At 34.3% G+C, this 18,246-nt stretch overlaps 1 protein-coding gene across 1 annotated transcript in view; it reads left to right on the top strand.

Annotated features, from left to right (window-relative positions):
• The window catches only part of LOC125178477 (hemicentin-2-like), a 32,122-nt gene that overhangs the window by 13,531 nt on the left and 345 nt on the right, over positions 1–18,246 (top strand). Inside the window, exons 6-11 of the mRNA XM_047882271.1 lie at positions 4,817–4,963; positions 6,110–6,477; positions 7,028–7,150; positions 8,789–8,923; positions 9,416–9,560; positions 10,304–10,446. Of these exons, the coding sequence (XP_047738227.1) occupies positions 4,817–4,963; positions 6,110–6,477; positions 7,028–7,150; positions 8,789–8,923; positions 9,416–9,560; positions 10,304–10,446 (1,061 nt within the window). The remainder of the gene's footprint in view (positions 1–4,816; positions 4,964–6,109; positions 6,478–7,027; positions 7,151–8,788; positions 8,924–9,415; positions 9,561–10,303; positions 10,447–18,246) is intronic.

The raw sequence follows: 18,246 nt of genomic DNA, 5'->3' as shown, positions 1-18,246 counted from the left end.
TTGATGCACTGTGGTGACAAGCGTGTTGATGCACTGTGGTGACAAGCCTGTTGATGCACTGTGGTGACAAGCGTGTTGATGCACTGTGGTGACAAGCGTGTTGATGCACTGTGGTGACAAGCCTGTTGATGCACTGTGGTGACAAGCGTCTTGATGAGCTGTGGTGACAAGCGTCTTGATGCACTCTGGTGACAAGCGTCTTGATGCACTGTGGTGACAAGCGTATTGATGCACTGCATGAGGGGACAAATGTTTAAATAATGGTTATGTTGTGGCATGTGTAGCAAGCGTCATCTTGCAGCGGTGTGGCAAGCGTGTTGATGCTCTTGCACATCAAGTGTTATGGCGATGAACCGAACATAAAATGCGTTGCATCGTATTCAAGGTATTCCCTGAAGGGACAAAGTAAATGCTGAGCAATAATAATATATAGAGTAAATATGAGTGGCTAAAATGAAGTTTCAATGGTACGAGGCTATTTTAAATGGCCACCACGTACTCGATCACGTAAAGTTCAGGAAAAACTGTTCTAAAGCAGACCAGTGGAGTAGATGGAGAGTAACTCCGGGAAAACTGGTGCTGTCCTGCCGTGGAGTTTTACGTCCATGGAATATCGTAAAGCGCTGCTGCCTCGTGGCAGAAGGTGCACCAACAGCTCAGGTTTGTTTGTTTCGTTCCATAAAGCTCGTTGTTTGTTGTATTCAAACACACCCGGTATGTTTGAACAATATATCGATACCCTAAATTATTGAGAGTTGGTAAAGTTTCGTGACTGCTGCATGATCCTGAATATTGTGACAAAAGAAAGTGGTTACATCCATAGGGAAAAAAATTTTTGTCAAGCATCTTCCAATATTTGAAAATAGTGTTTTTATTGTTATAATAAGATTTTTCCCTTTATTGTTTAAGGGAATATAAATATGGAATGAAATTCATTGGGGAAATTAATGGAATGACGCGGATCTGGTACGTTTATAGATAATTGCTACTTGCTTCTTGCATAAGGGAGGAAATTTGTAGGGTGATTATAAATTAAAAGTAGGATATCAAAACTCTTCCTCAAGCTAAATTTACATTTGGCTGAATGACCGCAAAAATTCAACGTTGTAACCGCCATAAACACTTCTGGAGCAACATCAAAGCAAACGTCGAAACGCTGCTGAAGGACGCGAAAATATTTTTAAAGTGTTTGGACGGAAAAGTTAGAATAAAGTCGGCATCATTAGTCGGAATCATCTGACGGTTAGTTTTATGTAAATTTCATTCCGTAACCCGAGTTCTTAATATAAAAACAGTAGAGGTTATTGAAAGAAAACAAAGGCCAATGCAATTGACCTGGATTGGACTCCGGTGACAATAGATTAAATCGCTCGAAACATTCTTGAATATATATTAAAACTTCATTTGAAAGCTTTGGATTTCTCCACTCAAGTCAGTACCACCTAATTTTAAAATCGGTTCTAAGTATGTGTTGCGGACTATTTCGTGCTTTTCAGTGCAACTGTTATCTAAGGCAGGATTAATTGAATACGCATGCATCAGGTTTCATTCTTTTGCTTCATAATCCCAGATGACACGGTTTCTGGAAAGAAACCGGTACAAATACATAATTTTATACAAAAATGAAAGGTTATTGAATTAATAGACAATATTCGCAAATAATAAAGTATTTACAATGGCTTTCTAAACAACAAAGAAATATTCAAACAAGAGAACTAAGCTCACCAAAATTCGTTCCTGATTTAAGTTCGGTCTGTACTCCGCAGCCGACAGATGACGAATGAGCGGAAATGTTTCGCAAGACCCCGGAATTAAGCTACTATTCTAAAGCAAATTTTGCGTTCACAACAATATGATTTTCTGAAAATTTGGCCAAATAATCGAAAATCTCACGTGTGCCTTAGTAATTTTGTCAATGAATCGCAATCTGTTCATCAGTATCCATTTGTTCTCGATAAGTTTTTATAAAACGTTTAAAGAAAAATCAAGAACCCTGCGCACATCAGACATCTGACGTCGTATCAACATTGAATTAAACATTATTTTGGTAAATAAACGTTGATTTCATTTAATTTAACATGTAATTTAACATTGTTTTAACATCCTTTGCCTGGTGGGTCAGTAAAATATTCCGGCACTAAACACTGGAGCAAATGTTTTCCGCTGCTGTCGCCGGTTCTCTCATGAAGCTCTACAGTGTCGCGAATATGGCCTCGTTTGCGATCGTCAGAATTTGAGAAATTCAAAAATCTGCGAGTTGTAATCGCACGATCACCCAAATCTCTTGGATTTTGCAGCCTCCGCTCTGCGCCTGAACTAATCCCAAGTTGCAAATCGGAGCGGGTTTATGAGATTTTCCTTTTTAAAGCAGATTTACGATAGCTGAAATCCTGGACTCCCTCTAGGTGGATTTTTGGAATTCGCTCGCAGGTGCAATTGAGTTACCGAAACTTTGAAGCTGGTCTTTAGTCGAGGCAAGTAAGCATTAAAATAAATAAGTGGATTTCTTATGAAACCCTATTATCTGAACAATTTAATTTACTCCTTGTGCTATTACACCTGCAAAACCGCTGATGCAATTTACGCGTTAATTCGGGCGAAAACAGTCACGGGATGAGGGGATGTATAAAAAACATTTAATGTAAATTGCGTACAGACCCCTGAAAGTCATTGAATGCATCAAGAATATGATTATTCAAAAGTAATAAGTTGCTAAAAAAACATCTTACCTATTTATTTAATTTGCCTGGGTTTGTTTAGATTCAGACAATTCACCCTATGCTCAATAATTGATTTCCGTAGAGCGTTCTGACTCAACTTAATAAAAGTAAAATAATAATATTTATTATTACGATCAAAATAACCATATATTGTTGCAAAAAAAATATATATATATCCGGAAATAATGAACTATTCAATGAGTAACTATAAATAATATGATCTGGAAAAAAATATGTCTAATTCACTGGGGCATGTAAAAGTAGTTACATAATTATACTAAATAATATGTTGTTTGCAAAGTTGATTCAGTTTTCAACAGACCATTGCCAAATATTTCTAAATTTATATGGCACAAAATTTTAACCGATTCAAGATTTCCATAGAAATTTACAAGCCAAAATATAATATTCATTTCATATTTTTTATATAAATATTTTTATTTTCTACGTGGCAGGCTCAATAGAGCTGGTACCGAGCAGCGAGTCCCAAGACGTGTCGTCGGGTTCGAACATCGTCGTGACGTGCAAACTGAGCGGCAGAGGCTTCACCTCGCATCGGATATGGTGGACAGGTCCTAGTGACCAGCGAGTGCCCACCAGACTTAACAGGTTAGTGACAGGTTATGTTAAGCTGTAATAACACATAAACTGTTTATCAAGGCTTGGAAGTAATCTTACACTCAGAAAAATGAGTGAAACTTTGGCCCAAATAGCGATGCATTTTTCGCCAGTGGATGGGACATCCTGACCAAATTTCGGCCAGCAAAAGAGTGCATATCAGTGCAATGGCCGTTCTCTGCTCGGACTGTGCTTAAGAATGTGTGTCACTATTCGGACAATATGGCCGAATAGTATGCTTGTTGTGGCCTTATGGCCTTTTATCATTGGCCTTATGGCCAATATGGCCTTGCTTTATCCGTGTAACCTTGAATAAGACAAGGTAAGGAGGATTAATGGCAATTTAACGGGCTTCTTTGCCCAAATATCTCGATGCACTTTTGACCCTATAATGGGTCAACATGGCAGAGTTTGACCAGGCAAAAATGTATATCAGCGCTACATCATATCTCTGTTCTTGCTGTGAGTGAGAAAGTGTGTCCTTATTCGGGCAATATGTGTGATAGCTACTGGTGACTGTTGTGATAGCTCCTGGTGACTGTTGTGATAGCTACTGGTGACTGTTGTGATAGCTACTGGTGACTGTTGTGATAGTTACTGGTGACTGTTGAGGTGACTTTAATCACCTCGATTAAGACCGTAATTCATTTTTACAACACTTCTCTCTCTTTAACTTCACTTCTTGTTTGTTTGTCTGCTACAAATCTTATAATCGATATTTAACACACTTCTACCTGTCCAATCGATCTGAAATTTTGCACACTTGTGAAAAGTTGGAGACAATGCATGAATCAATTGACAGAAGAAATAATTTTGAAAATTGAAAAACATTTTTGATATTACAAAAAATGGAAAAAAAATTTTGTTTGCTACATAACTTATAATCGATATTTAACGCTCTTCTATCTGTCCAATCGATCTGAAATTTTGTACACTTGCGTAAAGTCGGAGACAGTGGATGTATCAATTGACAGAATAAATGATTTTGAAAAATTTAAACAAATTTTTAAATTTTAAAAATAATATTTAAAATAATTTTTTAATATATGGTAATAAAATTAGAAATTCATTGTACCTGTGCAACATTGGAGACACTGGATTCTTTAGAAGTGTTGTCTCTGAAAAGTAATTTTCAAACGCTTATTATTATAATTCGCCATGCAAAAATTCACCTGAAAGTTTCAATTCGTTTTAATATCAAATTTACAAGGCAATCCAAACTACTCGATGTTCGTTTGATCTTAGAGAACCAAATTTCATCCTTTTTTTTATTTGTAAAACTGCATAGCGATTGTAATAATTAAATATGTTATCACGGAAATAATCTTCTTTTCCTGATAATGTTACCTCTGAAATAATGTTTCCTCAGAAAATATATTAATTCGTATAATCTTTATCACAATAATGTTATATCATATATGAAGTTATCTCAGAGAACATATTATTTCATATAAAACCCTGTCGATGTTTTATCGCAGATTCGGATAAGTACGTGAGAGCGGGCCACATTCTTCACGTGTACAACGTGACACGTTCAGATGCTGGGATCTACACGTGTCACTCGAGGCAGATCTCACCTCGTATGTCACACGTGGACTCGTTCAAGATCAACGTAACGGTCCTGCGTAAGTTACGAGAGTTTTTTTATTTGTTAGGCGAACTCTGCTTAGGTTGACTTTTTATTGGTTTCTTGTGATTGTTTTCTTTGTTATTTATCTTATTTTGTTAGGATTCCTTACGAGATTTTTTTTCTTTGCTGGTCGAACCTTGCATTGGTTGACTTTTCATCAGTTTCTTGCGCTTGTATATTTGTTATTTATCTACTTTTGTTAGTATTCTTTATGCATATAATATTCATAATAAGAATAAATTTATAATATTAATTGTATTTTTGTCGAGTAAGTTACACACACATGCCGAGATTATTGTTACGTGTAGGACAAATTCCGCATTAGTTGACTTCTCATTGGTTTCTTGTGCTTGCTTTATTTTATATTTATCTACTTTTATCAGTATTATCTATGCATACATCCATTAAAATATTATTTTTAACTTTTAATTGCATTTTATTCGGTATCATTTTGTCAGTATCAAGCCATCGAATGTCTGAGCAGGTGACGCGCATATTGCAATGCTCTTTATATCCTTTATATCTCAAATAACTTTATATATATATCCTTTATATCTCAAATAACTTTATATTTATATCCTTTATATCCCAAATTACTTTATATTTATATCCTTTATATCTCAAATAACTTTATATTTATATCCTTTATATCTCAAATAACTTTATATTTATTATTGACTGCTTTGATGGGACTGCGTGTGTTAAATTTTTCATTGTCGTTGTAAGATCATCGTATATTGCCTGATGGGACTTAGTATCTTTAATGCCTCGTTGTCATGAGGTTTTTGCATGGAAGTTCTTAGAACAGCGCTAGCAAGTGCGCAGTGAGCCTGAACTTAGCGCATCAGCTGCCGATTACCTTATAAATTATAAAATCTTTTGTAATTTTTTCCTACTTTTTTTTATTATAAGAGAAGTGTTCAAGTTCATTTTAATTCGGATGAGAATAAGATTCTGGTTCAGGTTTATATTTATTAATTTCGGGACATTAGAAAACGTCAACGGTCATTTGATTGTAGCTTTTGATTTCATCCGTCATATTTGCTTCTACCGCTGCACTACCTTCAAATTCCTCGTTTATTAAAACGAGGACAACATTTTCTGTACGATCCTGTTGATTTAATAGTTTTATTATCATCAGATCCACCACAGTTCACGACCGCGAACGACTCAGAACATTTTGGCTTCGTGCAAGGAGTGGCAAACTTGAGCTGTTCAGTCGACGCAGATCCGGCCGCTAATTTCACGTGGTATAAGGACGGCCAAGAGCTAAGAGCTAAGCTTATTTTTGAGGAAAAAGAATCAGATGACTACAGTTGGCTTCTGAAAACCAGACAAACTCTAGACCGTGTCAGTAGCATTGGACATCGTCACAGCCGTGCTGCAGAACGTCCAAACGGGCCGTTATTGCAGCTTCACCAGGTAGAACAACGGCACGACCGTTCTAAAGAACACCCAACGGATGACCGTTATACCGTACGGCAGGATGGCGGTACTAGTTACCTACAGGTGGGTTTAGACTTAGTTTCATTTTGTGTTGCGTGGTTGACTTTTGTTGTAGTGAACTGTGAGTGGAGTGAACTTTGTTACATATTAATATATTCTCAGTCCTGCGGAAAAAATACAGACTTACAACAATGGATAAACTTTTCGACTTTCAGTTTAGTACAGGAAAACAAAACGTACCTACCAGTCATTTAGTTCTAGTGTCACGTCGCAAAGCAAAATATTCCGACTATGAACACAAAAATTTTCTTTTATAAACATCTCTTCAGTATCGTGCAGTAAAACAGAACGATACTCCTTCACTAACATGTAATAAAACTAACCTTTGTCAGACTTCATAACTGTACAACGTTATGATCGTATCGAGTGTAGATCGTATCGAGTTGTACCTATGAAACTCGACAAGGGTTAAACTTTACAACTCTGAACATGAATATGCCTTCAATATCAAACTGATTACCAAAATTCCAATCTTCCCGCCTTATATCAACACCCAAGAATATAAATATACCTTCAGTATATTACAGTAAAACCAATTCAACTCACTCAACAGATCAACATCACCGACGAGTCAGTGTTCGGCCGTTACGAGTGTCGGGCAGCCAACGCGCTGGGCAGCGACAGCAGAACTTTCTCCCTTAAACGCGGCGTCCAGCCTCCTACACCTCACATTGACGTGAGATCTTAATTTTTCATAATAATTATCATGAATATTTATCTTAGTAATAAATAATGTGAATAGATTTCTAATATAATTATCGCTAATCATTCCTGTGATGATGAATTAGTATCAGGGAGCTTAAGATTCTAAAACATTTCAAGCAAGCAAAATTATGATTTCCACCTGAAAACGAGAGACTTTTTACCTTCAAACAAAGAAAATATGTCAGTTTTCTTTGTAGCATAATTTTTTTACAATAAATTGCACCTCTGGGAAACAGCAGCGTGGTAAACCACGCCGCTACCAGACGCTCATCACATTTGCCATGTTGTGACCCACATCAGTACGACAACATCGACGTCCCAGATCTCCTGCATTAAGTTTATTTCCCTCGAGTGCCAGACGAAGCCAGAGTTATTCACTGAGACTTCCCTCAGAACCATTGCGGTGCCCTCAGATGTGCCCTCATTCTCGTCCCCATACTAATTTCGCGGCCGCAAGTATGTCCCATAGGTCAGAGGCATCTCATGCATACATCTCTTATTCCATTTGCGTTAGGAATGCTTCTGGTATCTTAGATATTCTTCGAGCATCAATCCTCAGTATCTAGCCTACAATCTGATGGCATTTTTATGAAGATCAGGGAACTCACATGATATTAGTTCATTTAAACGCAATGTTTCAAAAACCTAATATCATTAGCTGCAAATTATGATTATATAAATTTCGATAATCACAATTTATTTTCGAGAGGTTCAAGCGGGGGTTAAGATGACCCCTGAATTGTGGGTCGAAATAATATGAGGTCTACCACCTTTATTTTGCCCAACTTGTTAAGAGTACTTCAGATCATCATATTCGTACAACGTTTTATTTTATATTATATTATATTAGAATATATTATATTATATTATACGGCTGATCCTCTTCGAAGAAAACTATTTCATTTTTCATGTAGACATAAGACGAAGTCTTCAAAAAATTCTCATTCATATTATAATTTAAGTTGAAGAAAGCCCGAAATGTCATTCTACAATCAATTTTCTATTGATTTATTCAGAATCAATATTTATAATTTCTTGCATTATTATTTAACGAATTAAAATATTATTTCGTTCTCCTAACACAACAGACGCGCCAGTCTGTGCCAAGAACCAAGTGACGAAATACGCCGTGAGTCGCCACGAAGACGCAGAAGTGACGTGTACAGTCGATGCTAATTTATTATATTATATTATATTATATTATATTATATTGTATTATATTATATTGATGGACATTTACCATGAATTATTTCGGTTTTTAGTAAGCAATGTGGAAAAATCATGGCACTGACCAATAATTATAGTTTGGGTACGGATTTATGGCTCAAAATAACTTTATTACTTATTTTCCATGTATATTTACCTAATATTGACATATAGTATGGATGAAAATATGCTTATCATTCTATTAGCTCGCTGAAATACACTAGTTCAACCATTTATGCTACAGAAATATTTATCTCTGCAAAGTTTTCTTGGAACATCTGTGTTTTTTTTTTCATTTCGTTGTGTATTGGAAGTTTTTATAACTTATTTGCATTAAAATTGCTAACAATCCTTCAGGTCTTCCGTACCGCTGTATTTTAGTTTTTATTGTATATTCGATCAGACGTTGGCGGTATACGATCAGACGCTGGCGGTATACGATCAGACGCTGGCGGTATACGATCAGACGCTGGCGGTATTCGATCAGCTGCTGACGATATACAACCAGATGTTGGCGGTTTACGATAAGACGTTGACTGTATACGATCAACCGCTTATTAATCTACAAATTATTATTCTGGAGAATTGGGATGATAGTAGGAAAAAATGGCATGGATAATCGCGGCTGAACAATTGCCAGATATCGCCTTGGTTAATTATGATCATAAAACGATTTTGGATAAAGCTACATTCTGCCAAACTCTACGGATTTGAATCTTTATGTTTAAGTATATCATCCTGAATTCACCTAAGTTTGAAATTTCAAATCATCCATTATAAATTTACTGCACTATTTGTTAATTAATATTAATATTATTACTGCCAAGAATAATATTCTCCGGATAGTATGGCAGATGAACTATCACATGAATCTTTCACTAAGTATGGTAATACTTCGCAATTTTATCACATGCACTCAAAATTGCACAATATTTTGGGCGTTGATTTCACTTCACCATACCAATTAAAAAATTGGTGTAGCTTTTCCTAATTTCTCTCAAATATTAAAATATTAATTGTTATGTTTCAGATCGTGTCTCAGGACAGCCACAACATCGCGCTGTCTCTGCGTGTCGGGGACCAAGTCTCTGACGAGGGCCAGCACATCACAGGCTATGCGGTGCTTTATAAGAAGGGTGGCGACAAAAGCAGCCTTATGCATCACTTCCATAAAGGCGAGAGTACATGAGTATATATGCAGGATTGTAACTCTGCCTCTATATTTAATTATAAAGATCATTCCATGCTTCGAGTTTCCCAAAATTCTCGAAATTTAAAACACAGTATTTTTTTTAATATTCATAATCCCAAATGTTATATTGTTTACTCCACATGCTTTTTATATGCCTGGAATTTATCATTTACCTGTACACACGTACGTATAACTAGCACCAAGAATGTACGCTGAGGTTGACATCCGTGCTATCGTTTAGCTTGCCTTACTTGTCAGTCCTAATCGGTAAAAATCCTTCTCTTAATTCACCAAGGAATTTTCTTTTCATCTAACAAGTAATAGATTAGATATTGAAAGTGTTAAAGCGTTGTGAATCGGTATAAATATTCCTAAGAGTTTTATAAATCGTGTTTTTTTTCTAAAATTTTAGGATATACTCGTAATATCTGTTCTTAATCGAACCTAAATATAGGCTCATTTAATCAATTATATTCGCTACCATGTATGTCGCTGTCTTTTTATTGCGTATTTTGTGCCCTCGCCTCCGAAATCTTATGATCCTCCCACACCTTCAGTCCTCGAATTCAATATTAAACTACGCAAACAACTGAATCCTTCAATGGAAAGTTTATTTTATACCCTTTATTACACGAATAAATTTATATTTTTCCAATTTAAGAATACGATTTGTCCATTATTCCAGTTTACCGACGGTTGAACATATTATTTTCGCTCAACTTGCAGACGGACCTTTCATCCTGACCGACCTGCAGCCTGCTACCGTGTATGTACTGCAGGCTGCCAGCCAAAACATAGCCGGGATGTCGCCATATTCAGAGCAGATCGTGCGCCGAACAGACAACCTCACCACGGCCAGAGTTGCGGCCGTAAGCGCTGCTTCTAACGGCCAGTTATATCATGTGTTGTTATTGCTCGCTTTTTATGCCAAACTTAGATAAAATTATGTTTACAAATTTTTAAAATCCCTGGGAATAAACAAGGTGTTTATAATATTAAAATACAGCATCACCACCGCCAAAGTGACCGCCGTCATCGCCATTTCTAAAGACAGGTTCAACCATCTGTTGTTATTGCGCTCGCTTTCCATGCAAACTTCGATAAAATTACTTCTACAATTTTATACTGAAATTTGCTTTTGTGTATAAAGAATATAAGATAAAAATTAAAATATGCACTCAATCGTTCCAGTGACGAGATTAAATGTTTTACAGGATTTGATATAACCAAATATTAATTCAACATAGAAATGAGACGTGCAAAAGAAAAATTGAATGATTTTTCTCTTTTTCTTGAATGATATCTTGCAAAATGAAAAATGAGTTGTGAACAATTATAATAAACTTTCTACATGCCTATTATTTTGAAGTGTGAATAATTAACTTCCTCATCGATATTGTTGGTACCAGGTTCACTGCCATTTATTGGCCTTTATAAAGACGAACTATATTGACAATGGTAGCTTATTGTTGACATAAAATAAAGGATCCTAAAGGTGTAAAGAAATATTGATCAAATGGTTTAGAGAAATTAAGATGGAAATATTCGAAGAAATTATTATTCAAATATTTTTTAAAAATGAGATAGAAATGTTTTATAAATTTAAGTCGTTTCAAAATTAGTAATTAATTTATAGTTATTAAATATATTGACGCGTAAAAATTTTTCAATACACTTTTTTACTAGTTTATAATACTATAATTTGGCTATATTCTTTGAATATGGTAATTTTTTGGGACCATGTTATCTAACCTTAATTTATATATAATTGCAATGTTATTTATTAATCTTAAACTCTAATAACAATCGAATGGCATTCATGCCCAATTAATTACTTATTGGTAATTTTCGGAAAAAACATTAACTTTCTTACTAATTTTATAGCACTCATTCTGTGTTCAACAAATTTTATTATCTGGACAAAACTTTATGTTAAAATTGCAGCTTCTTCACACAAGTCTCCTCCGTTGCAATAATTGTTTTCTTTTTGACAAAAATCTTTGTACTTCTGTTTGTACAAAAGTCTTTGTACTTCTGTTTGTAGTGTTCAATATGTTCAGGTGAAGGTTTTTTCACGGGAATCTTCTGCTTGCGGGCGCATTATTTCGACTCTAAAATGCATCGCCGCGCATTACCTGGACCGAAACTTTCGGTCAAGTTGAAATCTTTCCATGTGCCAGGCGAATTTTTTCAGGCTTCACGTAATTAAAAGATCTGCGAGACTTTTTCCCCGTAGTATTAGACCGGCCGTTATTTCCTTGGCCAAACTCCAGCATCTGCTGTAATGGAGGAGAAAACCCGGAGAAATTACCAGAAATTCTTGTATATTTTCGTAAAATCCTAAAATTATTTCTTCAAATTTGAGGCACGTCATTATGTAAACAATCCAAATAAATTGTTTATATAAATTTACCATTTCCTGGTTCAATACAACCTCCATTACAGCAGTTGCTCAACAGGAATAATTAATTAATTGAACAATTGTTCACTTTGATCAATTCATTTGCCCCAGAAAGCAGTTCTAACCAAAATATTTTTTCGAATTCTGAAATTTCGATTTGGCTTCAAACACGTAATCAATTCGCGCAGGCTTCTTGTTCAGCTCCGCTGGCATCAAAGCAATCGAATTAAAATTGAGAAAATTTTCACAAAAATAATCAAGAAGTCGGGGAATGCAATCAGCGTCCCGGTTTTTAGTTCAATTGCTAAAACATTTTCGCTGTTAGCAGTTGGATTACAAGTTGTTATTCTCGTTCGTTCGCTTCAATTGGAATATGAAATATTTGCTAGTATTTATTAAGTAAACCCAAAACACAAATTAAATATCATCAAATTTTTCCGACATTGCTTTTGCTGTCAAATATTCGTCAACATAAGAGTGCTGTAGGATATTATTGCGCTGTTTCATGAAGTTATGAACTGAGAGCAATAAAACTGTCATTTGCTGAAATGATGTGGATTAAAATCGTACCCAGAAAGATATCTAAAAAAAATGAATTTATGAAATACTAGATATTGTGAATAAGTTATTGAATGTGCCAAATTAAAAAAAATTAGAAGAGTTGAACTGAAGAAAGTTTTGAAGAGTTGAACTGAAGAAAGATGTTCTGTTCTCTTTCCCAACGCCATACTTGAATGTATATTGGACCACCAAATTTGAACAGTCATTTCGTTTCATAATCTCGAGCTTCAGTGTTGGTGACGCCCAAATAATTAATATAAAACTAACAAGTGATAGAATTAAAGTTTTTCCATTCTGGCTCGCACATATAACTGTGTCTTTTAGAAAAATCCTGACCTAGATCAAAAGACGTGCAAACTTAGCAGTTGATAATCTCTTTCTGTAACTTTTTTGCTACTTTAGCTCTTCATTTCCAGTTTCTCATTTTTGTTCATGCGATTTTAGTTCAGGCAAAGCTATTTTGTTTTTATCGAATGGATTTCTCCTACAAAAATGCCCTGAAAATTTATTAAATACAAATTTAACTAATAAATATTGAAGCCGTGCCTCTCAAATGTCGCCAACTTATTCAATCTGAACTTTTCTTAATGCTTCAGAGCTTTCATTTCAAGAGTTGATATTTTACGACCCTGCGTGTCGTAAAACTCCACGAATTTCTTCAAGTCGTGGCAATTATGAAAAAAATGCGACTGCGGCTCAAGCAGCTATTTATAATGACTAATTATTTCGTCTATATTTCATGCTATTCCACGAAAAATAATAAAAATATTATAAAGAATATTCCATGAGTGGTGAGAAAATATTTTACCATGCGTTCCTGGTCCGTACAGATCATATTTCAGAACATATGTCATGTCAATGCTGTAATACTGAAAAAGTATGGCCGTTTCGTGTTTGATATATCATGATATTGAATTTAGCCATTTTATACGCTTATGGATATTGAGACCATTTCAGTGAATGTAATGATGTTTTGATTTTATAATCAGTACTCAAATCACTTCGTGTATCTGCGATTTCTATTTCGTATTTTTGGGCTTAATTATTGCGGCTACGAATTTACCTCTGGTCTTGCCTATGCCAATCAATTATATAATATTTTAAAAATATTTTCCATGTTTTTGTCATATATATTCGATTCAAATTTTAAAGACTTTATTATTAGTCTTGTTAGGGTCCTAAGCATGTAACGGTAAATCTGTCGATGGTATCTCTTTATAGTTGTTAGCTTTATGAGGATGAAGAATATTTAAGAGTTATAAAATGTTATGGGTTTAATCCTCATTCCATTCGTCTAGTAGTTAAGCTTATAAATATACTTTAAGAAATTATTTATATATTTTAAAGAAGATTATGTTCATTGGTCAACACATGAATTTTCCCGTTTCCCTTGAGGTATTGTATCATCAGTTGCTTTAGAAAGAGCATTTATTGTTATATATTAAAATTATATTGAATTCCGAACTTTTCTTCTCCACCCTGATTCTAAATGCGCTTGAATTCTGGATTCATTGATATGCTAACGAAAATTCAAAAACCTTGTGTTTTGCTATTTATATACGATAATATATAGGGATATATCGTATATATTCCGATCAGTTGAGTCTGTTTCATTATGTCTACGCGCAGTTCTAATTTGGCATGCTATTCGTTCAAAAATCTCGATTTCTACAGATGAAAGATTAATTTTGTAGCCAGTTTAACATGCTGTCCTGGTTAAGATGTAAAGCAATGTTAACATGCTAATCCGTTAAACTGCTAAGCAGAGTTATCCTGCTAAATAGGTTGATCTATTACGCTGGGTTAAGATGGTACTCGGTTTAACAGGATTTGCGGTTTTACAGGATTCGCCGGGTTAAAATTCTACTCTAGTAAACTCGCTTCACCTGGTTAACCTCCTACGCTGGATACCACCTTGATAACACACTTTCAGGTTAACCTTCCGTGTTAATTGACACTCTAGTGCCATCATTATGCCACTCTAGTGAACCTCCTAGAGTTGTTTATACATATAAAGGATATATGTATATGTTGCAAGAGAGTTAGTCACTATAGGTTTGTGGGGCATAAAGCAGGATGCTCCAGCTTGGTTAACCTGCAGAATGTCATGTAGTTACAATTATTACACCTACTTAATTTTCTATACGTGTAATGCTTTTTTATTAACTTAGCAGTAATTCAGACATTTTTAATAAGGCTAATCCGTGTCTTATATTTGTTTCAGCGCAATTTATGCGGAATTGTTTACTGATAATTTCCTGCTTATTCAGTTTTTATATATAAATTTAAATGCAGGTTAACCGCTTAGTAATAATATTCTTTTAATTCATCTATTATAAAAAATGTCGTACGTTACCTTCCCAGTCAGTCCAAGATATTTATGATTGGTATTTGCCTCCTGGTCTCTGGAGCTTCAATTTTTCTCTATGGCTTATTGGAGTTCTATTTTTTGTATTATTTTGTCATTTTAACTTACTAAAAAAATAGAGAAAAAGAACCTATACAACAACGAGGCTTTCTTAAAGCATCTTGTCGATCTGGAGAGCGGAACCGTCTACCCTTGACGATCGCTGGTCGTAAAACGCGAAGAATTTATTTTCTACTTTCACTCCGGGGCCAGCGGTGGGAAGTCGGATAGCTGGATATATAGCTGGATAGCTGGTACGCGGCGGACATTTCTTCCTGACTAGCTATCCACTAGAAGAAAATCGTGGCCACTGCCGCTCATCACACTGACGGTTGATTCGAAAAATATTACGTGTAGCGGATGCCAGAGTAAACGATAATGATTGGTTTGATGACTACTAGAATAATCAACGCGGGACTTTAATGATGAAGGAGAGATTTTTTAGGTATGGGTACGCCAAGTAGGTTGGGAAATTTTATTCATCAACTAAGAAATGTAAAATTTGAATACGACGACAAATTTTACCAAAAAATAATTATTCAAAGGCAATCTATTTGATTGGGTTTCTATTTCTATTTTGAATCAATGTGATATGCATTATAACATGCATATCAAATTACATGAATAGCTTATATTGAAAAAAAATACCTAGATAAAAGTACATAATAATAAGTACTTCAGAGGTTCACTTAGTACATGTGCTATGTTGATAATAATTTATAAAGCATGTTCGTTGTTAGCTTATCCCTAATTCTCATTTCGAGCAACATTCGTACCGAATTACTGACCATTGTTACTGTGCAAAAGTTGTCCTCCTTGCGAAGGTCCATTAACGCGATATTGTCCTCCGGTCCATACAAGTTCAACAGCGCGTTCATGTAAGTGATAATTAATTTTAATTAATATATTTATAATAAATATTAATAAATAAAGTATTAATACCTAATATAATAAATCTAATAAATTGAAACAGTAAATTGATAAACATTGAAAACTTTCTGATGTAATGCTTTTCTTAGCGTTACTGCTGTGTAAATGTTTGTTATCTCGATATATTTTATTTCAAAATAATATAACAGAATACGATGAGCTAAAATGATGAGAGCAGACAGACGATGTTGAAACGAATGAATTCTCTGCTACATTCGCTGAGCTTTGATAACAACATACTTGTGTTTTTTTAATAATTGTTGCAGAGAGGAAGCATTAAAAATAAAATTAACACGTATACTTTAATATAAAAGTTCGATCATTAAATTACTTCACGGTCACATTTGCATAGATATTTGACGAAAAAAGAATTTAAACAGAACATTTAAATTCTATTTTAACATTTAACCATACTATGCAATATGCAATGGGTAAAGAGATATTTTACTAGAATATGTAAATATATAAAAATATAATATATGATAAAACATATATGAAACTAAAACGATAAAAATATAACTCTTTTGATTTCAGAATACGCCGAATATAATGTTACGTTAATAATGTTATAATGTTAACGTTTACACTTAAAACATTGAGACTGTTTCTCTCCGGAAGTCAGAGCAGATATACAAGAGATCTGATCAACGATTGCTTGTCTGTCGTTCAGGGTGGATTTATTTGCAAGGATTGCACGGCGCGACGCCTCGTGAGCGACGATGGGGATTTATGACGCTCAAATTTGTAACGCTAATATATACAAAAATATTAATATTTCTTGCTATAATAAATGAACTTTACACCGAACGATTAATAATTAATAATATGTACAGACAGTGGTGATAGATAATATGTGTGGCGAAAATATATATTTTTTATCATGATCGCTCTATATGTACGTTGAGCTTCACGAGTTGATTGCAAAAGTCTTTAATAATTAATAATAATAATTTTTTAATTATTGTTATTTTTGCTATCATCTATTTGGGAAATAAATAGCAACATTAAAAGAAAATTTACTGCAGTCATCTACCTCTAAAATTCTACATAAAATTTCAGAGCTTTTTTGTATGAATGACGTCACCGTATTGCAAAAAGGGATTTACAAGGATGCGAGTTCCATCAATTAAATCAAAATTCAAAGATTTTTCAAAACAACATTCTGGATATTTTTCCGAGAATTCCACGAGGATGTTCTTGACTCCTCGACCATATATTGCTGACTCGTTCGTCTGTCAGATGTTACCATTCAGAGGCGCCAATCTTTCATCGCAAAATGGCTTAGCAAACAAAATTTCCGTGACATTCGGACTCCATGTCGCTCTTTGAACTTAGAACTTTTATCCTAAAATCTGTCCTTTTCATATGCTAGTGAAACTGACGCCTCGGAATGCGAAAAATATGAAATAAAATGGAAATAAGATTGGCAGCCTGGGGGATGACCGACTGGCCGTAAAAATATTGAAAATACGGATTTTTCACGCAGAATTGAGAAGTGGAGTAGAAAACAAAGGATTCTAGAATATAAGTGAACTAGGATACCAGAGATGCAAGAAACCGACGGTATAAGAAAAGAGTTTGATAAAATGCAATTAAATTGAGTCCATTCAAGAACTTTAGTCTCATCTCAAGCATATGCATCCAATTGATCCGTACGGCCGCATGCATTGATAAGTAAGAAAAATTCAACTATATCTTTAGTGATTAAAAAGTGAATGCTAAAGATTAGTAACTGATAAAAAATACGCCATGATTCAAGAAACAATATATATCTTTTAAATGTGAAAAAAATATTCAATTTCTTAGGCTTCGGAAATTAGCACAATTTGAATTGATACTATAATAAACTTTACACTGTCTAGTTTAGTATATTATTATATTTAGTATATATTACGTCACAAATTATATATTATACATATAATTAGTATAAACACAGTCGGAAAAATGCAGCGTGACTGCCAGATCATTTAAATTAATGAGTAAACTTATCATCATGGGAATGAATTGATAAATTGATTCATATAGCACACTACAGTAATTGAACGAGGGCTCCAGCTCTCTGTCTGAATTCCTGAATTCATGTAGTCTATGCACATAAATTACTTGGTCAATTCTTTCGACTTGATGAGGAATGAGACTAACTGGTTAAGAAACCGTTACTCTTTTAATTAATAATCATTGATTGACACCGCTAGTCTTTTAGTCTTAGCGACTTACGTGACTCACGCACAGTTAGTTGATATGTTAATACTGATGATATAATGATACTCATATGTTCATAATATTATACTTATTTATTTTATAATATTATTAATATTCATCTAGTTTTTTTTAAATTAAATAAATATATATATATATATATTAATATAT

This window comes from Hyalella azteca, unplaced genomic scaffold (genome assembly GCF_000764305.2).
Source record: "Hyalella azteca isolate HAZT.00-mixed unplaced genomic scaffold, Hazt_2.0.2 contig10062, whole genome shotgun sequence".
In the NCBI taxonomy this organism is placed as follows: Eukaryota; Metazoa; Arthropoda; class Malacostraca; order Amphipoda; family Hyalellidae; genus Hyalella; species Hyalella azteca.
The sequence above is the reverse complement of the archived record's forward strand: the minus strand, read 5'-3'. Positions and strand labels throughout refer to the sequence as shown.